Raw genomic sequence first — 24,691 nt, 5'->3', positions numbered from 1 at the left:
AGCACATGGTTTTTCTCATTAGTTTAAATACATTTAGGAATAGAATGAAAGTGGGCCCATTAAACTTTCATGATTTTAGCTTGAGGCATTTTGTAAAAATCAAGGTGGAATGCTGATGATCTCGAATTCTTGTACAATATGAATATGTAATATATGCTCGGGTTTTTTTGACCATTTATTATTAGCACAATTAAAGTAACTTGTCTGCCTTCAGAAAGGAGGTGACATTTACTTATTGTATGTTATCATGATTCTCAAAGGTTGTTTATTGCTGCACAACTGATAAATTCTTTGAAGTTTAATTGTGTTGTACAAAACTTTTTAATTACTTTAATCATTTTAATAAGTTTGGAAAGTCATAATTATATTTCTGCCTAAAGGTGTATGAACAGTTGTTCTGACACTTAGATATTTCTAGTAAGATGTCCTAGTTTTTTGACACACAATGTGAGTATAGATTCTTTGAGTACCAACCTCATGAATTTCTGAGTCAGTTCCAATACTCTTTTCAAAAAAGAATTATGAACTCAATGATCCTACAAAGATCTATTCACTTCTGAATTCCCTGATAATGTCAGAGAAATGGCAGCCTTTTATGAGATTAAGAATTCCATATAGAATTGATTTTGATGTCAATTTTATGACTGAGAAACTGGAATATTGTGCTGAATCCAAATGGTACCGATCTTTGGATTAAAATGGGTTAAAGCAGTTACTTTAAATGTAGCTTATGTAAAAATAATTCTTGTGGCGTTGTTATAAATTAGATTTTAGTGAGCTGTTCATTCTCTCATTTGCATCTGATCAGTAATCTGATGTTTGATGAAATATATTTAAATATGTTACACAGGAGGTTAGCAAATTGATATTTTCTCAAAACCTAAAACAAAATAGAGACTTGGAATCTTTTGTGATGATTCATGCATTTTCACTCTTTCAAATTAAAGTCAGAGTGGGAAATGATCCCACTGGCCTGCCTTAATAGCAAGGAACCATAATGGTTGTCTTTTCAGGACTGAACTGTCTTCTTGGAGTTTGAGCTTAAAGGTGTCTCTGTGATGCCTTGGCTGGGCTGTGTGGTGGGTGTAGTTAAGTAGGAGATAAGGGGGAGGGTTGACTGAGAAATTGAGGCATATTTTGGGAGAAAAATTAAGTCCATGGAGAGAGTTGACGGTTAACGGCAAGAAACTTGAATGGACAGTTGATCAAAATAACATTTTAGTCGCCAACATGTTTCTTTTCTCTGACCTGTTAGAAGTTTTAATCATTTCCAGTCATTGCAGTTTTGGAGGCTTTATAGAATGTTATGGTAAACGTCTATCTATCTGACTGTATGTACTGATGTCTTTAGCAGGTATGAGCATGTGTGAGTGATGTCATTGGCAGCGCAGGCTTTCACGGGTTTAGTCTTACCACTTACCTGTGTAACTAGCTGCCGCACAACACCAGGTTAAAGTCCAACAGATTTATTTGGTAGCAAATACCATAAGCTTTTGGAGCACTGCTCCTTCGTCAGATGGAGTGGAAATGTGCTCTCAAACAGTGCACAGACACAGAAATCAAGTTACAGAATACTAATTAGAATGCGAATCTCTACAGCCAGCCAGGTCTTAAAGGTACAGACAATGTGGGTGGAGGGAGCATTAAACGCAGGTTAAAGAGATGTGTATTGTCTCCAGACAGAACAGCTAGTGAGATTCTGCAAGACCAGGGGCAAGCTGTGGGGGTTACTGATGATGTGACATAAATCCAACATCCCGGTTTAGGCCGTCCTCATGTGTGCGGAACTTGGCTATCAGTTTCTGCTCAGCGACTCTGCGCTGTCGTGTGTCGTGAAGGCCGCCTTGGAGAACGCTTACCTGAAGATCCAAGGCTGAATGCCCGTGACAGCTGAAGTGGTCCCCCACAGGAAGAGAACAGTCTTGCCTGGTGATTGTTGAGCGGTGTTCATTCATCCGTTGTCGTAGCGTCTGCATGGTTTCCCCAATGTACCATGCCTCGGGACATCCTTTCCTGCAGCATATCAGGTAGACAACGTTGGCTGAGTTGCAAGAGTAGGTACTGTGTACCTGGTAGATGGTGTTCTCACGTGAGATGATGGCATCCGTGTCGATGATCTGGCACGTCTTGCAGAGGTTGCTGTGGCAGGGTTGTGTGGTGTCGTGGTCACTGTTCTCCTGAAGGCTGGGTAGTTTGCTGCAGACAATGGTCTGTTTGAGGTTGCGTGGTTGTTTGAAGGCAAGAAGTGGGGGTGTGGGGATGGCCTTGGCGAGATGTTCGTCTTCATCAATGACATGTTGAAGGCTCCGGAGGAGATGCCGTAGCTTCTCCGCTCCGGGGAAGTACTGGACGACAAAGGGTACTCTGTCCACCGTGTCCCGTGTTTGTCTTCTGAGGAGGTCGGTGCGGTTTTTCGCTGTGGCGCGTCGGAACTGTTGATCGATGAGTCGAATGCCATATCTTTCAGCGTCTGGAGGTGTCTGTTGCGATCCTCCTCATCCGAGCAGATCCTGTGTATTCGGAGGGCTTGTCCGTAGGGGATGGCTTCTTTTACGTGTTTAGGGTGGAAGCTGGAGAAGTGGAGCATCATGAGGTTATCCGTGGGCTTGCGGTACAGTGAGGTGCTGAGGTGACCGTCCTTAATGGAGATGCGTGTGTCCAAGAATGCAACCGATTCCGGAGAGTAGTCCATGGTGAGTCTGATGGTGGGATGGAACTTGTTGATGTCATCATATAGTTGTTTCAGTGATTGCTCACCATGACTCCAAAGGAAGAAAATGTCATCGATGTATCTAGTGTATAGCATCGGTTGAAGGTCCTGTGCGGTGAAGAAGTCTTGTTCGAACCTTACCCCAGTCCAACGCCGGCATCTCCACATCATAACTAGCTGCCCCCAGTTCTGAGTCCATGCTGTACGGTACTTAAATATTTGTATAAGTAAAGAAGATTGAATATCAAAACGCATTCTTTGCCTTTTCATGGCCAAGCTACCACAGAGGCCATCTTCCATGAACAGCTTTTTGAAGAATACAGGCTGTGAATTTGTATTTCCAGTGTGAAGATTGATCTTTGAACTATTCAACTTGCTTATCTACTATGGGAATGATCTCTCCATAGTTGATAGTTGAAGAGTCTTCTGCACAGTGAGAATATTAGATATATCTAGAACAATTGAAGCAAGTCATTGCGTTTTTAAACTGGAACCATTGGTCTAATGACAAATGGCACTTTTGATCAAGGATGTGAATTCAAACCTGGGCTCAGCAAAGAATTGTATCTTTTGGGTGCAAGCGTGATCCAAAGTTTAATTATTGAAAAGTTTGACTCCTGTAGTGTGATGGGCAAAATGTTTGTTCACTCAAGTTTTCTTCAGTTGTGCTTGTGTGCATAAGTTTGTGTCACACATGAGCATGGCAGGCTCAAATTCCTTGCTATAAAATTGTGGCCAAGGACAACTGAATGAATAGGTGACATATCAGTTGAATTTGGTAAAAAGTAGAGTTCCAGTTTTAAAAAAGAAACTGCTAAAGATTAATATGACAACCAATCCAAAATGATTAATAAGAAAACATGCTTTTAATTTTGAAGAAGGAAAAAATTCATGAATTGACTCACAATTTTTTAAAAATTCACTTTTATTTTTGTTTCTCCACAAACTAAAAAGATGAGAAACTTAGTCCTCAAAATAAGGTTTGTAATTTATGAGAGAATTGTAAGAAAAGAATTACACAAAAAGTGATTAACTTGACTTTTTTCTATTGTGCGTTTGAAATGTGGAGAACCATGTTTTTGATTGAAGGCCTGTTTCCAGAAATTCTCAGGCTGCATTTCCAGGGCTTCCAGAACTATCACTGGCATGTGTGGTACTTGGCTACAGTTGCTTCTTAAATACAGCAGAAAATGTTAGATGCATTTGGGTGTACTTTGATTTTTAATGTCGTGGGAAGTAGTCGCTTGGTTGTACAGAACTTTGAGTATTACTGAAGAAAGATGCATGGTGGTGAAGCTATTCATCAGGATAGATGCAAGCACATTAAATTTGAAGGGGAATGGCAATTCAAACTGCATTTTTAAAAAAGGGTGCTGTTTCGTTGTCAAATGGATTCTGGTCATGGAAAATGCACCATGGAACAGTTGGTTCTCCATGCTTTTCTTCAATTAAAATTGGTGCAATTACTTTTGTTTGCGAATTGGGGCCTACAGTTATGTTGTTTCGAGCATGCGCCTTGTGTCACCTTGCGAGCTCAACTGATTATCTTAAATTGGGTGTTAGTGGAACTCTTAGTACACTCACAGAATCACATCTAATGTTGGGCACACGTTCTGAGTTTTGCAACCACGCGCTGGCTGAGTGCAGCACGTGCATATGCCACAGATCCCAGAGGGTGCTCAACTGGATCAGACACCTGATAGCAAGTTGTCACATAAAAGTCTGTGGTCAGCAGTCAGTGTGGTGAATAGCAAGCACCATTCCTTTGCTGGTGGCTGCAAAATCAGTAATTTTACAATTTTTAAATGGAAAATGGTCAGGTTCCTTGGTTAGGAAGTGTGCACAGATATTGGAATTTGAAAATGGATATCATTTAGATATTACTAGCTGTGGTGAATAAGGAAAATATATTAATTATTTAATGGAAAATAAAAAATGTCTTGTGCCTGTGCTTCAAATGCCTTTCCAGTTTGAGTGAACTCTTAATTCATGAGCAGTGCCTTTCGGTTTACACTTGTGTGCATGTCTTATGTTTTTTAAATGAACTCTCAGTATTTCTTTTTGTGCTAGTAATTATATATATTTTAGCAACAATATCTGGGAGTAACTTGAAGCAGTTCTTCAATAATCTTTTTGCTACATACCAGTAGGATGCACTCTTAACAGGACACACACGATATAATTAAATGATTATTAATACGAAAAGTACTTCATTTTGAGTAAAAATACTCCTGAAACTTTAGTTGCTTCTCGAGATAAACTCAAAAATCCTGTGAGGTGAAAAGAAAGGTTAAGATATATTCCAACTCACATTTTCCTAATTCAGTTGAATATTTGCCTTGGGCAATGTATAGTCAGTTGAAGGTTCAGCTCATTCTAAATGTTATGAAAATGTGTGTTGATTTTCAGGCAAAGCTTTCATTTTAAATGCCACTAGCTTTGTAGCAATTTGACATTGGTGACTTCGATTTGCTTGACACAACATCAATCTGTAGCTTGAAAGCTCAAGGAACACAATCCCTTAAAGTCTAAACAGCTTTGATGTACTGTACCCTTCTTTCAAGATGATCAATAAAGCTTAACTATAGCACCCATAGAAACAAGGTCTGCACTTTTACAATTGCTATGCATCGAAGTGCCAACCTGACCAGAGGAAGAGGTGGAACATAATTGGAAAAAAAGTCATAATATTGGGTATTGCTGGATTTCTGGTGATCAAAAAAACCACCATGTATGAGATTGCAGTCACCCAATGATTGTGACTTTGTTCATCCACTGCAAGAGTTTGCAACTCCTTTAAACTGAGAGCAAAGTACAAGGTGTACTTCTGAAGATTGAATGATTCCTAAAGAATTATTGGAAGGTTTCTAAGGATGTTGGTAATCTGAATCAAGGACATGCTGTCAGTTGCAGTTAAATGTATTTCATGTTTCAGTTGTTTTGAACCTATAAATTGCCAAATATTAGGCATTAATTTGTGGCCTTCTGGTTAACTTAAGTCCAGAACAGTTTGTCTTTGCCCTCCATGAATGCTCCAGGATAGTGGCTGTATGTTTTTTCAAATTTTTTTGTATACACTCTCCTCGTGGGGCTGACCTTTTCATGTAATTTTGAAAGTCCACAGGAAAATATTATTTTGTTGCTTAGCCTTTGCTTCTGGAAGGAAAATCATCCCAAGCTGCTCTCTGACATTCTAGTAGCTAGTACCAGTGCAACATGGTTGAAGATGGGGCATAGTATGGGGAGAACAGAGTTGGGAATGATGGGAAAATAACTTGTAGAGCACACTTCATACAAAGAAGACCGTTCTGGCTTATACTTTAGGGTGAAGGAGGTCACTATTCAGAATATTTTCAGTGTAGCTTGTAGATGCTCATGTGAGATATTAAGTTATGTATGACAGAACAAATCCATCATGGTATGGCTGACTACCTAAAAATACCAAAATAAGATGGATTTTGCGGTAGTTGTTTTCATTGGCCTTCTAAAATCGCAGATGTGAAGAGAGAAGCAGAGTTAAAGGGCTGAATTTCAGCAGAACGGTCCCGTTGCTGGAGTTGAAAGCAGGAAGTGACCTTGTGTAAGTGGGTACTGGGACCCATGGAGGTGTATTCCCAGCGGTGGCCAATTGAGTGGCTGCTGCTGGGGCTGTCATCCAGATTAAACGTGGAGTCCTGGGCTGCCAATCCAATCACTGGGTCATTAGCTCAGCAACCTCAGCAAAGTCACCACTAAAATTTCTATGCCATTTTGCCAGCATTCCTGCTTCCCAGCCTATTTCCAATGGCCTAGTAAAATTGCAACCAACCTTTCAGCATCTGTGACCTTTCATCAGATTTTGATCTATAATCCTTTTTTCCAAAGGTCTTGTGACTCAATGGATAGCGCCCCCGTATATGGACCAGAAGCTTCAGGTTCAGGACCCACTTCAGTACTTTTCTGCCCTGGAAGAAGTATTAATGAAATGGTTTGAACAGGGTGATAACCCACCTGCTAGTCCTTCCCACAATCCTTGACTTTTAGTTGACTTTTAGTAAAGTTTCCAGTCGATATATTAATGTGTGAGCATTTGTGAAAAAATATTAGGGAAGAATTTCAGGAATTGATCCAGTTTTACTTAAGCCAAACATGTGCTTCAGTTATCTCAGCACAGTACTGTACTGTTCAATATTTTCATTCAGTTTGGTGACAGAAAATGTGAACAACATTTGTGAAAGTAAACCTATTAACCTGTGCTGTTGTTCAGTATTCTTCCTGAATTAACAATCCAGAGAGTATAAGTTCAAATCCCACCATGGCAGTTTGAGAAGCTGGATTTGGTTTATAAAATCTAAAATGCAAAGTTAGTAGTAGTAAATATAATCATGAAGCTATCAGATATTCAGTAAAATCCAACTGAATCATCATGTCCTACAGGTCTGCTGTCCTTGCCTGGTCTGTGATTCAAGTCTAATTGTCGTCTAAAGTGGTATAGTATCAAATAGGAGAAAGTCCACCACTGCCACCTTGGAACACAGAGCAACAAATGCCAGCCCTGACAACGAAACCACCTCTCAAACTTGTTGAGGCATTTTAATTTATTTACCAGTGAAATTTACTATTGAATCTATAGATCTCTAAATAACACAATTATTTTTAAAACTTCATGGTCATATTTTGATACTTTCATTAATTTGCACATTCTGTAGTTTGCAAGTAAGCTGTCTTATTTTCCTTTCCTTAAAAAAACTTAGGACAATCCTCAAGGAAAGTGGATTTGCTCGTTATCTACATTCAGCTGTCATCATCAGTGGGGCGATGCTCATTTTTGGAGGGAACACCCATAATGACACATCTCTAAGCAATGGAGCAAAATGTTTCTCTGCTGATTTCCTAGCATATGATATTGGTATGTACGGCTATGTAAAACTATCCTTTGGAATATGATATATTTTGGTAAATCTTATTAATTCTGATCGTTCAAGCACCATTTTGCAACATTTTTTATTAACTGGCTACAGAAATAATGTTAACACTCTGCAGATTCCTCCCATGTAATGGTGCATGTTTTCAAGTTAAATGTTCAAGCAGCAATTCCCTTGTTTGTGCATCATAAGAACTTTTTATGCACCCATGTGCAGACCCACATTGCTCATTTCCTTTGCTCGTTTCCTTTCTCTTCCTAAGTATCATGCTCTTTCATTCTCCTCCTTTTGAACGTCTTATTCTGTCTGTCGTCTTCCTTCCCACCCATTTGATTGATTTCGTTCTATAAATACTGAACTGTTTATGTGACAACATACAGCAGACAACTTACCACTTACAGCATCAGTTAACTGTTGTCTGTTCCCAATCATCATCTTTCTTGCCTTGTCCCTCGTGTACCTGTTGCCCCTCGGCAGTATCTTTCAAAACAGTGTCAACTTCTGTGTGTTTTCATGACATCCAACTCGATGAGCAGAAATTTCTTGCAACTAAATATTAGAAAGGCTGAAGTCCCACTGCCTTCGATCCCTGACACATTATCTGTTCCTGTAGCCACTGATTCCATCCCTCCTCTTGTCTATTCTGAGACTGAATCAGACTGTTCACTACTTTGTTGTATTTGACCCTAAGATGGTCTGATGACCACATATCTATACCATCATTCAGACTGCTTATTTCCATCTCGGTAACATTGCCTGTCGTCACCCTTGCTCCATCTCATCTATTGAATTCTCATCCATGCCTTTGGTATCTCTAGACTTGACTATTTTATCACCAGGAATTGGCCAGCCTGCTGCACTCTACCCTCCATAAACATGAGGTCATCCAAAACTTTGCTTCACTTGTCCTAATTCCAAATTCTATTCATTTATCACCCCTGTCTTGGCGATGTATGTTGACATTCATTTGATCAACACCACAAAAATACTCAGTAAGAAGCCTCACAACGCCAGGTTAAAGTCCAACAGGTTTATTTGGAATCACGAGCTTTTGGAGGCACTCACCTGATGAAGGAGCAGCGCTCCAAAAACTCGTGATTCCAAATAAACCTGTTAGACTTTAACCTGGTGTTGAGACTTCTTACTGTGCCTACCCCAGTCCAACATCGGCATCTCAACAATCATAAGAATACTAATTCTTATTTTCAAATTCCTTCGTAGCTTTACTTGCTCCCTATCTCTATAACTTGTAGCATTACAGTCTTCAGTTCTCTTCCAATTCCTGCCTCTGGGACATACCTGATTTTAATTGTTGCACAATTGACTGCCATGCATCCAGTTGCCAAGGTCCGAGCCCGGGAATTCTCTCTCTCTCTCTCTCTCTCCCCCCCCTCTCTTTTCTTGTTTAAGCTAGCTCTTGTAAATTCCCTCTTTGACTAAGCTTTTTGTCATCTGTCCTAATACCTCCTTACACGGCTCAGTGTCAAATTTTATATTATAACGTTCCTGTAAAGAGTCTTGGGGCATTTTGTTATGTTAAAGGTGCTATATAAATTGAAATTGTTGTAGTAAGCAGTTGTACTGATCAATAATTGCCTATCTGTGGTTGACTTGCTCTGAGAAGCAAAAAGGGGAGCTGAAGGGTTCTTATGACGAACAAACAACCATGTGAAAGAGTAATTCACAATATAAAGGACGGAGTTTACCTTTTATAACAATGCTGGCTCCTTGATACTGTAAAAACTCTTCATAAATCATCTTTAATGCTATTCAGCCCTTTGCCTTCTAAGTTTTCTCATTGCCAGAAATAACAAGCATAGTTAAGAATGTTTACTTTAGCATGTATCCTTCAGTTATTTAACTGGTTTTGCTTCAGATGGATGTATATCTTTATTTAGCCTTGCAATACTTATGATTCATTTGTTGCGTGTCTATATTAAATGAACCTCTTTACTTGCCTGTATGTAACGATTTGAGCTCCTAGCCTCCTCCGGATACCACCCAGCTTCTAGTTATTAGGGTTAAGAGGTGCTTGGATGATGTACTGGTTAACTTTCCTGCAGACTGATCAAGCCTTCTACCCCTTGAGGGGGAATCTTTCACTACTACTCCATATCTCTCCTAATCAGTGACTGCCCTTTTATCACTGGTCTATGTAAATCTGCTTCCTCTATATAGCCTCAGGGAATAGTGTATATAAGGTCTATTTTATTTCCTCGCCAATTCATTATCCCCTTTGAGGGTGCTGGACTTCAGTTTTACAGGTACTAATTATCCTCTGGTGTTTCATCCAGTTGGTCATTATTCATGTTGGAATCATGATAATGTATGTTGATGATAACATGTGGGACATCACAACTGAAACCCATAATGGCCTCAGCTAGCATCCATAAACAAAAATGATTTTAAATGTACTGGACATATATGGATCAGGTGTGTAAACCATTGTGGACTCTCCCCTCTCTCAAGGCCATGGGTTAGTTATGATCCCCAGTTTCTAACCTGGCTAAAAGTAGCTAACTCAGGATAGACAGGGAATATTCAGTTATTTTTAAGGATCATTGTAGGAAAAGAATCAAAAGCAATTTTGCCTCTTAAATTTCTACTTGTTAACATTTGTTGTGATCCAGCTGATAATGCTGGACAAGTCCAATCCCAGAGTGAAACCTTGCTTGACAGATCCTAACTTTGTTTTTTTCAGAAATTGTGGAAGTCAGTTACTGAACGCATTCACAAGATTCTGCCAGTGTAGTTAACACAAAGAATAAAACTTTTATGAAGCAATGAAAATGAACTGTCTTGCACTAGACACGAAGGTTGGATAGATTTCAGTGCAAGCACCAGAAAATGCTTCAAACTCTCTGTCCTGTTTATTCCAGCAATATCCTTGTGGACTCAAAACCTCACTGAAGATTTGCCACTAACTCAACACCGAGGCCACCTGCTTGGGCTGGCTCAGTTGCAAACTGTTTTCCTTCCAGTGGATTTCTCAGTATGCACTAGATGCTTTTCCGCAGGTGGTATCTCTTCCTGAGACACCCAAAAACCACAATCCAAACTCACTATTAGTTCAACTTCGGAGCAAACACATGGGTTCTCTTAACTAAATTCTGCAGTAGTCTTGCAGGATTTCTTACTTGAGTTTAGAACTCCTGCCTTCACTGTCTCTGGCATTCACACTGACTAAACTGTCTTTTTGTCTCCATGTCATTGTGTGTCCCTGGATCTCTATCACAAAGCAACAACACAGTTTTTTCAATGTTGCTTTTCCCTGTTCAATTCACTAAACCACTAACCCCTTCTTTCCCTCAAGGGTTGCAAAGTCAGATTAAGAATGCATGTATACAAACATGGTCTCCAGACTTCCTGGCACCAAGCTTACAAAAAAACACTAAATGAAACTAGAATCATGGTTCACCTTTCATAACACACAAATACAAATATAAACTAAATATTAAAATTATACGTGGTTCCTGACACTTTCTTCCCTTTCCACCCCCACCCAGATATTTATTTAAAGCATTGTACAGTTAGTACATGTGAAGGATGTTATTGAATCTATAAGCTAGCATGTTATGGGGGAAAAATAGAAATCTGTAATCAAACCACAGCATTATTTGTATCAAAGTTTTTATGGCAATGTAGACCAGATTTGAATGAATGAAAATTGAATGTTAAAGAATAATGTTCTTAGTGTTAGGAAAGAATTAAAATAATACCTTTGAATATTCCATTTATGTTGTTTTGGGAACTTACAATGTTGTAATTCTATTTGCAAACAAGTTTGTGTTGTACTAGAGATATGTTTGGGTAACCTTAGACTTCATAGATATTTTTCAGAATAGATATTTTCTGAATTGGTTTGAGTATTTTATTTTGATTTTTGAACATTTGCAATGTGGAGAATTAATTTACAATTTACTTCAGTTATTAGCTGTTAGTGGAATTGTAAAGTTAAAATAGCTGAACCACATATTTTCAATTTTAGATAGAGATTTTCTTTGGTACTGTATGGTGTATACATTACTTTGGAGAATTGTTAGATGTTGCACACTGAAGCCAGTTCTTCAGATCGACCATTTTAAGGAACTGCTTCCTTAAATTCAAAGTACAAAAAGAAAAATAGTTCCTTTGTGTATGCATCTGGTTTTCTTATTTCTGTAGGTTTTCTAAAAATAATGCAATCAATGGATTACATTTTTTTCTGATGATTCAAATCTAAGCAATGAGAAGGAATATGTACTTTGCTCCCTGTATATTGTAATTTTTTGGCATGAAGGTAAACCTGTTCATTGAGATAATACCATTATTGAGGATTAAATCCCAATGTCATGTATTATAATCCTAATTTTGTGGCTTTGCAGGTGTAGCACATAATTTTGCAATTCTTGAGGCAGAAAGGAAGCAGTGTCAAAAGAAAGTAATTCAGCTTTTAAAAAGTAAGGAATTTCATATCTCTGGGTGAAACTCTACGGTGAAATTCTGCCCCAGCATATACTACCATCATGTAAAATGGGCACATTGTTCGGATTTAACAGATGGTGCTTTCCATTAAAGAATGTTATTCTCCTTGCCTCTCTCATTGCAAGACCACCAGGAATAATTGTTAGCTGGGCTAATCTGACGTACATCTTCCTTAATGCATATTTCTGAAACTCTATATGCATTACCCCTCCCTTCGGCAGAAGGCCAAAAAAAACTGAATTCCCTTTTGGAGGTCGCAACAGTGAACCACTGTGAACAAAGTGCATATTCCTACTCATCACTTCTTCTATTTGAATTGGCTCACTTAATTTTGTAATTCCCAGCTAAGGAAAATATAAACTGCCTTTTGTGTGCATTTTTTTTCCTATTTTCAAGGAATGTATTGAAATGGAAGGGGAAACTTGATTTCCACAATTTGATGAGGCCAGCGCTCCGGTAGAGTCGGCATGACTTTGTCTCTTCAAAAATTAAGACCTCTGTAGTCATTGACTCTGTTCGGTGTGTTATTTTGAACGGCTTAAGGAAACAATCTCCTTGTCAATTTAGGATTTAAGTTCATCACGGCCTATGTAATTATTTTTCTTAAACTGACTTTTTGAGTCCCATATTTATTGTGTTAGTCATCCCATTTTGATATACTGATGCTTTGATTATTTTGATCTTGTGTTTAGTTATCTTGAATCAAATTATTTGTTACCATTTTAAAATTATGTTTGTTGCAGCACATAAATTATGATTATGTTGTAACATAACACTTTTAGCAACTATGTGGTTATACCTATGTTTGGCATTGACTTTAGTGTGGAGAATTCTCAAATATTTAATGGTATACTTGATTTTTTTCATTTGGGGAGATTTTTTTAAGGTCTTTATTTTATCTGAAGTGCATGATTTCAATTATTAATAATACTTCCAATGTGTTTCCAACTTGACGGACGTTATTCACAGTTTCTTTGCAATGAGCCGCAAAATCTTTGCAGATATGCAGATAGTAATGTAACTTGGCCAGTTTAAAGACCTTGTGATTTTACACAACAGTGGCTGCAACAATATACTTAAATGTAGTTTTTGCGTTGTTCATGTGGCTGTTTTTTCTAGCTTACAAGCCTATTTTGCATGCACAAGTAGAGTCGATACAATACATTACAAGGGTAGACTATTTTTGAACTAAAATTCCGTAACATCGCACAATGCATAACAAATTAACCAGCTCTCCGAGTCTTGTCTTTATGGATGTAAATTGACAAGCCAGAGAAAATAGGAGGCATCGTTGTCACCTCATCAACAGCAATTAGCTACTGGTTTCAGAATAAATCAGACAACTGATTGTGACGTTGGTGTATCTTTAAGAGTTTAAAAAAAAAATCATGTTTCCTGTAGCTTTCAACCCTCATTGTGGCACCAGGTTGTCTACGATGAATCCTTCTATTGCTCCTTAAGTGGCTTAAATGGGGACCTCAGGTACTTTCTGAGATTAGTTTTTATGACCCTGCATTGTTAGGAGGAAAACTGGCAGGTCAGGTGACAGGAGCTCCCTCATTTTCAGTTGTGAGCTGCAGGTTTTTTTTTAGAAAGCTGAAAAGAAGTATTTCTCCCTGTTTTATTTGGAAATTCTGCTAGTTATCTGAAAACAACGACTTGCCTTTCTGAAGGGGAGAATCTGCTGTTGGTGGCTTGACCAGAGTCTACCTGGGGTTCTGGGAAGCTGTTCTGACTTCAAACTGTTCTGAGTCTATCAAGAGAACTCCAGAATCCAACCAAAGGACTCAATTCCAGTATCACGTGAGCATTAGACTTTGCTGTGTTAAACTTGTTTAAAGGGTTTTGCCTGTGGAAGGTTTTGGTTTGATTGGAACACCTTTGATATATTTGCTAAGGGTTATACATTATCGTGGTTGTTTTGTTTTTGTTTATAATTGATAAAAGTTATTGCTGATTTACTTTCCATACATGTTAACTATATTCTTAATTAAACTTAAAAGCTTCCGAGTGGGTCATTTGAATCATACCTGAAGTGAAACATATCATGCTTATCCTAGCCGAATTGAAGATGCAAAACTTATGATCCAGACAGGCTCCGTAAAACGCTTTGGAGTTTCTGACCAAAGTGTCATGATTTATGAACATGATTTATGTTCTTGATATTATGGCCAGATATCATGGTTTTGAAAGTAGATGCACGAACAGTGGCTCTCTGTGTCTAGACTTGAACACCAGAATTCTACCACCTCGCCTGCCATGTCTGCTGACCTCAGGCGGGGAAACATTGCATTTAAAGCACCTTTCACAACTGCCGGATGTCTTTAAAGTGCTTTACAGCCAATGATGTATTTTTGAATTGTAGTCACTGTTGTAATGTAGGAAACACCGTAGTCAGTTTGTACACAGCAAACCTTCACAGACAGCATTGTGATACTGACCAGATAATCTATTTTTGTGAAGGTGATCGAGAGATAAATATTGGCCAAGACACTAGGAATAGCTTCCTTGTTCATTAAAATAGTGCCATGGGATCTTTTACATCCAGGTGAGTGGGAAGCTGTTTTACACTTAGTTTTAATGTTTAGTTTTACATTTCATCTGAAAATAAACACACATGCAACTGTGTAGAATCCCCTCGGCACTGCACTGAAATGGCATCATAGATTTTTTATGCTTAAGCCCTGGAGTGAGACTTGCCTCTGAGTCACAAGGTTCCAGCTTCAAGAGTACTACCAACCATGAGCCATGGAAAACACAACAGCCACACAGCTATGATATAGAAATCACATACATGCCTGGCACTTGGTAGAAGAAATCCTCTTGAATATATGGCCCTTCTCATAGCTTTGGTCTCTTACTAGATGAACAAATGGAAAATCTGGCAAATGAAACAATTGATGATGCTTTGCCTGTTCCTGGAATCAATGCAATTGCAATAAATGTGGCCCAGTCCCATGTCAAATATCACACTAGATTAATGTGGCAGCGCTGCCAGTTATTTATAATATCCTGTTCAGAGCTAGTTCTTACACTTATCATAGAAATCATAGAAATCATAGAAATCATAGAAACCCTACAGTGCAGAAGGAGGCCATTCGGCCCATCGAGTCTGCACCGACCACAATCCCACCCAGGCCCTACCCTCACATATTTACCCGCTAATCCCTCTAACTTACGCATCTCAGGACTCTAAGGGGCAATTTTTAACCTGGCCAATCAACCTAACCCGCACATCTTTGGACAGTGGGAGGAAACCGGAGCACCCGGAGGAAACCCACGCAGACACGAGGAGAATGTGCAAACTCCACACAGACAGTGACCCGAGCCGGGAATCGAACCTGGGACCCTGGAGCTGTGAAGCAGCAGTGCTAACCACTGTGCTACCGTGCCGCCCATAGGTTCTGTTAATACTGACACAAATGCTTATCTTTTATAATGTCTCTTTTGACTTAAGGTAAGATTAAGAATTCTGGAAGCATTCCAACTTGAAGACATACTGATGTGGTCTGATTGTCAGGAGGTTGAAACTCAAACAGAAACTTAAAATCAAGTGACAGTAACTCACAGAAAAGGGACAGCTGCTTTTTGAGACTGAGTGAGAGAGAGAAATATCGTTGTGAAGAGCAGGGAACATGAAGGTTTTGTGTTACTAGCCAAGCAGGATGCTTGTGAGAGTTGGTTTTCTGTTCGAAATGAAGAGGACAGAACCAACGGGTCCTTTGGAAATTTGAGGAACAAGGATTTGCCAACGTGGAAGACTCCAGTTGAGTGGAATAACTTTTGGAGGACACTGGGGGTTTCGTCCAAGTGTCGAAGGGAGAAGAGGGACTCCTGGAGAGCCAAACTTTGGACTTGCTGTTGTAATGTGATGTGGTTGATGATCAGTGACTAGTGTTGTGCCTCAGGGATCAGTGTTGGGACCGCAATTGTTTACGATTTACATAGATGATTTGGAGATGGGGGACCAAGTGTAGTGTATCAAAATTTGCAGATGACACTAAGATGAATGGCAGAACAAAGTGTGCAGAGGACGCTGAAAGTCTGCAAAGGGATATAGATTAAGTGAGTGGGCGAGGGTCTGGCAGATGGAGTACAATGTTGGCAAATGTGAAGTCATCCATTTTGGTAGGAATAACAGCAAAATGGACTATTATTTAAATAGTAAAAAATTGCAGCATGCTGCTGTGCTGAGGGACCTGGGTGTCCTTGTGCAAGAATCTCAAGGAGTTGGTTTGCAGGTGCAGCAGGTAATTAAGAAAGCAAATGGAATTTTGTTCTTCATTGCTAGAGGGATGGAGTTTAAAAACAGCGAGGTTATGTTGCAGCTGGATAGGGTGCTGGTGAGGCCACACCTAGGAGTACTGTGTACAGTTTTGGTCTCATTATTTGAGAAAAGATATACTGGCACTGGAGGGGGTGCAGAGGAGATTCACTAGGTTGATTCCGGAGTTGAGAGGGTTGGCTTATGAGGAGACACCGAGTAGACTGGGGCTATACTCACTGGAATTCAGAAGAATGAGGGGAGATCTTATAGAAACATGTAATATTATGAAGGGAATAGATAAGATAGAAGCAGGGAAGTTGTTTCCACTGGCAGGTGAAACTAGAACTAGGGGGCATGGCCTCAAAATAAGGGGGAGCAGATTTAGGATTGAGTTGAGGAAGAACTACTTCACATAAAGGGTTGTGAATCTGTGGAATTCACTGTCCAGTGAAGCAGTTGAGGCTATCTCATTGAATGTTTTTAAGGCAAGGATAGATATATTTTTGAACAATAAAGGAATTAAGGATTATGATGAGAGGGCGGTTAAGTGGAGCTGAGTCCATGAAAAGATCAGCCATGATCTTATTGAAGATAAGTAGCCAGATGGCTACTCCTGCTCCTAGTTAAGTTCTTATGTTGTATGTATCTGTCAAAAATGCACAGTGAAAAGATCTAAAAGATGTATCTTGATTGCATTAGTCAATGCGGAAATACCCTGTCTTTAGTTTGTTGCATCAATTGCCAATTAAATAATGTTTGATAGAAGTTGGTTTCATTTTACTGGAGTAAAAGTCTTAAAACATTGCATCTTGTCTTTCAGTTATTTCCATCAATTGCTGGAAAATTCATCCCTTTTTAAGTTATTGGTTTCGGTAGGAATCAGAATAGCAAGAACGCCCAAACTTTCTGACTAAATCTCAGCCTCCTGGAGAATCATACAGTGCAGAAGAGGTCCATTGAGTCTGTACAGATACATCAATCCAAAGTGAAGTTTTAGTTTTGCACGCATTCTTTTGTTTTTGGAATAGCTGTAAAATGAACTACTTAGATTCCAGAAAAAGAAGTTGGGAAAATGATTTGATGAAATATGGTTAGAGATCTTATAAACAAATCAGAAATTGTATTTATGTGCAGCTGCTATGAATCTTAACTTCGATTTAAGGTACCAAAACCTTAAGTACCCTTTGTGTGCCAGAAAAATAATTAGTAGTTGTTTCCAAACTAATTAAATGGTGAAATCAATAATGAACATTTAACTTGTTTGGTAAATGCAAAGAGCATAATTGATGGAAACAGTGTTGTTTAAATTAAAACAGCAACTTAGTTTTTCCATGAATGAAAAGCATACAACTGACTGAAGCAACTTAACATTTGTAAATGCTGGACCAAACATTGATTTTGTGGTATTTTAATAATTCCAAGGGTATAAACAATGCTGTAGTTTTGGAGTGGAATGTTCTAGGATATTGAACGATAATGTTGTGGCAAGTTATGATGCATGTTAATTAGTGTGACAAAGCTGCAGTAGCAATCCATTAGCATTGTTTTTCTACAAAAACAACAAGCATTTATATAGCACCTACAACTTAAAACATTCCAAGTTCAGCTACGTGTCCAAAACCTGATCAAAGACATAAATTCGAATGAGCGTCTTCAAGGAGGAAAGAGGGAGATGGTGGAGTGTCTTAAGTGTTTAGGGGAGAATTTCCGAGCTTAGAGAGGTAACTGAAGGAATGACCACCAGTGGTGGGGCAATTAACATCAAGGATCTTGGTCAGAATTAGAGGAGCATGGATATCTTGGGTTGTGAAGTTGAATGAGATTATAGAGATGGGGGTGAGGGCACTGGGTTTGTGGGATTTGACAGCAGGGATGAGAATTTTAAAATAAAGTACTTGTTTAATTGGTAGTGTAAACATGTTTCACAGTGTAACCCAGGAGCATGTGGGTGATGAATAAATGGGGCTTGTTGTGGGTTTGGAGCGATAGAGTTACAGATGGCCTCAAATTTACTGAGGATAGAATGTGGGAGACCAGCCAGGAGTATGTTAGGGTAATTGAGTCAAATTTCAATCCTAATTTAAATTCTTATTTTGAACCTGTCAGTTATGGAAACATAAGGACAGAAGTAGCCTATTTAGCCCTTTGCTCCTGTTTAGTTATTTCATGAGATCATTGCTATTGGTGAGCTAACTCTACATACCCAACCCTGATCCAGATCCTTTGGGATCTTTTAAATCAATAGGATTTGAAATGAAAAAGGAACATATTAGAATTGTCCTTTGTGAAAAAGAATTTCAACTTGTACCACTTGGTGTGTAGAATTGCTTCCTAACTTCACTCCTGAAAGGCTTGGCTCTAATTTTTAAACTATGTCCCTCATCCTTGACTCTCCAACCAGTGGAAATAGCTTTCCTTTCTCATCCCATCAATTTCCCTTAATGTCTTAAACTTAATCCAAACCTTTGTAGCTTGAAGAAATATTTTTAAAAGATCAGATGATTTGTTGTCTAAATTCCTGTATCGGAATTCTTCTCTTCCCTGTATTAGTGGGATGCTTTTATTCTTGATATTTGTATACTTTTGATTTGGAACTACACTATTGTTTTTTGTTATCAATTAAACTTTAAGGAGGGTTATAATATTCTTGGCTGGACACTCCATAATTATAATTGATCAAAACTAAATTGTTGCATTCACACTGGAGTGGGTTTAGTTTGTGGCATAATTTGCATTCAAAATATGTTTGATGACCTGACAATCCTGATTTGTCAATTTGCCTTGTGGTTGACTGACCAGATTTACTTAAAAAGAATTTACTTGGAGGTTTTGGTTGGAATGTTCTTTGCACCTCCTGGTTAATTTAGCTTGTATAGTATTGAACTGTTGAAGGAAGGTGCAGGGGAAATCTTATTTTTATTGTTTCAGTATGACTGCATAATTATGGATAAGTCTTAGAATAATCTGAAAATCCAAATTAATCCTTTTCCTGAACATCCTTCACACACTATATACAATATATACAAACAATTAAAATCCCATGTTCTGAATAGTGTCAGTGTAGTACTTTGTTTAAGCCCAGTTCTATTTGGATTATTGTCATGATTATTTCCATCTTATGAGAGCTGTTTTATTGGATCATTAAGAATCCCATTTTATAACAAAGATTTGGAAATTGTGCATAGTTTAGACATTCACTGTTTTCCATTTGGAATTTTCAATTAGTTTTTAAGTTAATGTACTCATCTGAACTGATTTGAATGTCGAAGTTTAAGCATGAAAATTGCAGTCAGCTTGTAAAGTTGGTCAGCTGCAAGCTTTTGTTGCAGATCAGCTTTATTTGATTTTATCTAGGGTTGCCAAAACATTGTTGAGCAACTCACCCAGACATTCGTAAACAGAGTCAACCAGTCTCGTTAAAAATTCACTTTCAAAGATTAAGCCTCTGAATTTCCTGAAATCTGCTTCAACTCAGACTGTGCCAATGATGCACATCCCCCAGGGTTTCGGTCTCATTTCCTGAGACCCTGTTCGCTGGATTTCTGAATTTGCACTCCAGTCTCTATGTACGGGAGCAATTCAATCTCTTTAGTAGCTGGCTAGCTTTGCTCTTGAATTTCATCAAGCTCCAATCTCCACAACTGCACCAAGCTATATAAATGGCTCCCAGGGCTTTTTTTGAGCCCCGGCCCTTTCCAGCATGGAACCAGTGACCACCTTGGCTCCTCTGGGCTTGTCCTGCACAGGGATATTGAATGGTTCCTGGGACTCCGCCTGGCCACTTAGAGATAGCTAATAGCAAAACTTTTGCTGCCTGGAGCCTGCAAGTAGTAGTACCTTTTCGGTATGGCTTTTTTCATTGCTGTAGAATACTCCCCCAGCAAACACACACAACTTGAAACACACACAACTTTCTTTAGCTCCACCCACTTTCATGACAACGTAGCCGCCTTGGACTCTGTTTTTCAATTTATTATAGTTATAGCTCCCAAAACACCGGGCTGCAATTATTTGCAAGCAGTATAGATACCTCTTCTCCAATTCTCCAGCAAACTAAACCCACCTGTTGTTTTATGATCTTCCCTTTCTAGCTGTTAATCTCTTAAGTCAACATGACCCCAACATTCTACGTGTGCTAGTCTTCAAGCTGCGTTAGTTGCATTTTTCCCATTTTCTGCAGTTAACTTTAATCTTTGCAGAACTAAAAATTGCCTCCCTTCCCAGAACTAAAAATTATATCCAAAATATTACTATGAACCATTAACTAAGTATTTATAACACCTGGCCCCTCTGATTCTTTAGATAAAACTCGAGCTGGTTTTGATCACATAACCAATGCTGACACTCAGCCAATCAGAATGGTTTAGAAGTCGAAAACCATCACAACACAATCGGAGATAGATGATGATCTTGCATACTTGGATAACTGGTCTCATCAGCTTTCTTTTGTTGAAATGCAAACCTAGAGCTATAGAACCTAGGAGTCGATTGAGACTGTATTTTGAGTAAGTTTCAAACAGTGGCAGATGTGAATTCCACAGATAACGTTTGTATTGGCATGTACATACCAGGGGAAGGCCCCCACTCTTGGTTATTCAAGTTAGAACTTCTGGAAGTAGTTGGTTTGTGTTGGATAAGCATCGGTAACCTGACCCTCCTCAGGAGCCATCTTAATAGTTCATCGGTGTCCATTTTAACAAAAACACAGTTCCATAAGCTTTCATGCAAGTTCAGTCCATGTGCAAAGCTACAAATATGGCATGCCTTTATTGGGCATGACACTATTTACAATTTGGGAACAGTACCGACCAATATGCACTATAAGCCTGCTCTGAAAGTTAACTTTTGTACATCAATTGTATATAAATTGTTCAATTATGTTCAGGTGGAGACTATTTGTTGGGGCTTTTCCTTCAGCACATAAAGAGACACCTTCTGGAATTGTGTTGAGTTGTGTTAGGGAGCAGCCTTCTCGAAGGTCAACCCACAGAAAGAGACTGGCCAGGATGGGGTATCCAGATGAGCACTCAGATCTTGCGTGGATCAACTGGCGGGGGTGTTCACAGACATTCAACGTCTCTTTACAACAATCTGAAGTCCCTATCTGCTTCACGAAGACGGCCATCATCCCGGTACTTAAGAAAAACCAAGCAGCGTGCCTTAGTGACTATCGGCCAATGGCTCTTGACATCCATCATTATGAAGTGCCTTGAAAGGCTAGTCATGGCATGAATCAATTCCAGCCTCCTGGAGTACCTGGATCCACTACAGTTGCCTACCGCTGCAACAGGTCCACAGCAGATGCCATCTCCCTGACCCTGCACTCAACCCTGGAACACCGAGATAACAAGGACACCTATGTCAGACTCACATTTATTGACTACAGCTCAGCCTTCAACACTATTATTCCCACAAAACTCATCTCCAAACTCCGTGGCCTGAGCCTCGGCACCTCCCTCTGCCACTGGATCCTGAACTTCCTAACTCTCAGACCGCAATCAGTAAGTATAGGTAACAACAACACCTCCACGATCATTCTCAACACCGGTGCCCCACAAGGCTGTGTTCTCAGCCCCCTACTATACTCCTTATACACCTATGACTGTGTGGTCAAATTTCCTTCCAATGCAATTTTCAAGTTTGCTGACAACACCACCATAGTGGGTTGGGTCTCAAACAATGATGAGACAGAGTACAGGAATGAGAAAGAGAATCTGGTGAACTGGTGTGGCAACAATAATCTCTCCCTCAATGTCAACAAAACAAAGGAGATTGTCATCGACTTCAGGAAACGTAAAGGAGAACATGCCCCTATCTACATCAACGGGGACGAAGTAGAAAGGGTCGAGAGCTTCAAGTTCTTAGGTGTCCAGATCATCAATAACCTGTCCTGGTTCCCCCCATGCAGACACTATAGTTAAGAAAACCCACCAACGCCTCTACTTTCTCAGAAGACTTAGGAAATTTGGCATGTCAGCTACGACTCTCCAACTTTTACAGATGCACCATAGAAAGCATTCTTTCTGGTTGTATCACAGCTTGGTATGGCTCCTGCTCTGCCCAAGACCGCAAGGAACTACAAAAGGTCATGAATGCCCAATCCATCAGGCAAACCAGCCTCCTATCCATTGACTCTATCGACACTTCCTGCTGCCTTGGAAAAGCAGCCAGCGTAATCAAGGACCCCACGCACCCCGGACATATTCTCTTCTACCTTCTTCCATTGGGAATAAGATACAAAACACGTACCAACCGACTCAAGAACAGCTTCTTCCCTGTTGCTGTCAGACTTTTGAATGGACTTACCTTGCATTAAGTTGATCTTTCTCTGCACCCGAGCTATGACTGTAACACTACATTCTGCACTTCTCTATGAACAATATGTTTTGTCTGTAGCGCGCAAGAAACAATACTGTACACTATGGGCCCGATTTTTACCAACAATTTGCACCCGTTTTCGGGCGCGAAATCGTGGTAAAGTCGGGTGTGAGGCCCTTTATCGCAATCTGCACCCGTGTCCGCGCAGGTCGCCACTTTACCGAGACCCGCGAATGGCGGGGATCCATTCCGCACCCAAATCGGGCGCAACGACGATTTAAATGCATTTGCATGCATTTAAATTGAATTAATGAACTGCCCGTCCAACTCTATCAGCATTTCCCCCTTTACCACCGCGTTTACCAAACCGGAACCGTGCTTTTAGGGACCTGCTGAATAAAAGTCTGAGTCGGGTGCTCCAGCCTCTGAAGAGCGCGTTCAGTGTTTCCAACGGCTCTCTCACTCAGATCAGTGGTGGGGGTGGGAGTGGAGGCGGGTCAGATCATTCTCTGGTTGGTGGGGGGAGGAGGGGAGTGAGGTCAGATCGTTGCCTGGTTGAGGGGGGGGGGGGGAGAGAGGAGGAGGTGGGTCAGATGTATCTCTGGTGGCGGTGGGGGGGGGGGGGGGGGGGGGGGGATCGTTGCTTGGTGGTGGAGGGGAGGGCTGATCGTTGCCTGGTGGTGGAGAGGAGGGCCGATCGTTGTCTGGTTGGGGGGGGTGGAGAAGGAGGCGGGTCAGATGTATCTCTGGCGGGGGGCGATTGTTGTCTGGTGGTGGGGGAGAGGAGGCTGATCGTTGTCTGGTGGTGAGGGAGGAGGCGGGTCAGATGTTCCTCTGGAGGGGAGGGGGAGTGAGGCCTGACCATTCTCTGGGGGGGGGGGGGGGAGAAGTGAGGCAAGTTCGTTGTCGGGGGGTGGCGGGAAGAGTGAGGCCAGATCGTTGTCTTGGGGGGGAGGAGTAAGGCGGGTGAGATGTATCTCCGGGGGGGAGGGCAGATGGATCTCTGATGGAGGGGGCAGGGGTGTCTGCTGCCATTCTGCGGGCGATCGGTGGGGGGGTAAGGGAGGCCGGAGTGGCGGTCGGTCTGGGTAGTGGGGGGTGGATAAGGGGGGCAGTGATGTGTGTGCGTGTGTGTGTCCCTTATCCACCCCCCCACGACCCAGACTGATCGCCACCCCTGCCCCCCCTCTTTTCTCCCCCCCCCCAACCGATCACCCGCAGAGTGGCAGCAGACCCCCCCTGCCCCCCACCAGAGATCCATCTGCCCCCCCCCCCAAAAGATACATCTTACCCCCCCCCCAAGATACACCCTCGCTCCCGCTTTTCACTCCCGGGCCGCTTTCTCTGCCTTCTGCAGCTCGGGAGCGGTCTGACATGGGCGCGCTTTTTCCAATTTTTTTCTAACTGCGCATGCGCAGTCCAGAGCTCCGATCGTTCCAGCTGCGCTAAGCCCCACCCACAGCGCGAATGGGACTGGAGATGGCTGAGAGCATATGGGGGCACCTGAAAGCAGATTTCTAAGTCGGATCTGTACTACGCCCAGATTTGGCACTTAAGGCCTGATTTTACCATTTTCATTCTATGTTAATACGTGTGACTATAATAAATCAAATCATATGTTTGTAAGTTCCATTCTAAATAAATACAAGACTGAATAAAGGTTAACTCCAGTATGCTCTTTCACCAATTGCCTTTCTGATTATAACAACATTGTGATGACTTTTCCTTACACTCAGTATCCTGTAAGGACTGTCTTCCATTCTCCCAGTTTATTTCTGTTGCATCTGTTTTAATGTTTCTTTCCTTACTACCGATTATGTTGTCCTGTTCCCTCCATCATGGTTGACGGGGCCATAGGCTGTGCCCATATCATTTCCTGCGCTTGTCCTCTCAGCCTTTCCTCTCCCTCCCAGAAGCATGATAGGGTTCCCCCCCTCCTCACTTTGCACCCCACCAACTTTCATATTAAATAAATGGTCCTCCAATATTTCTGTCGCTTTGCATGATGCCACCTCCAAACACATTTCC

The 24,691-nt window shown here is 40.6% G+C and overlaps 1 protein-coding gene across 1 annotated transcript in view; it reads left to right on the top strand.

Annotated features, from left to right (window-relative positions):
* The window catches only part of atrnl1b (attractin-like 1b), an 887,738-nt gene that overhangs the window by 176,232 nt on the left and 686,815 nt on the right, over positions 1 to 24,691 (top strand). Inside the window, exon 10 of the mRNA XM_078223252.1 lies at positions 7,444 to 7,598. Coding sequence (XP_078079378.1) covers positions 7,444 to 7,598 — 155 coding nt within the window. The remainder of the gene's footprint in view (positions 1 to 7,443; positions 7,599 to 24,691) is intronic.

This window comes from Mustelus asterias, chromosome 11 (assembly GCF_964213995.1).
Source record: "Mustelus asterias chromosome 11, sMusAst1.hap1.1, whole genome shotgun sequence".
NCBI lineage: Eukaryota > Metazoa > Chordata > Chondrichthyes > Carcharhiniformes > Triakidae > Mustelus > Mustelus asterias.
Note: the sequence above shows the minus strand (reverse complement) of the source record. Positions and strands in the feature narration are given on the sequence as shown.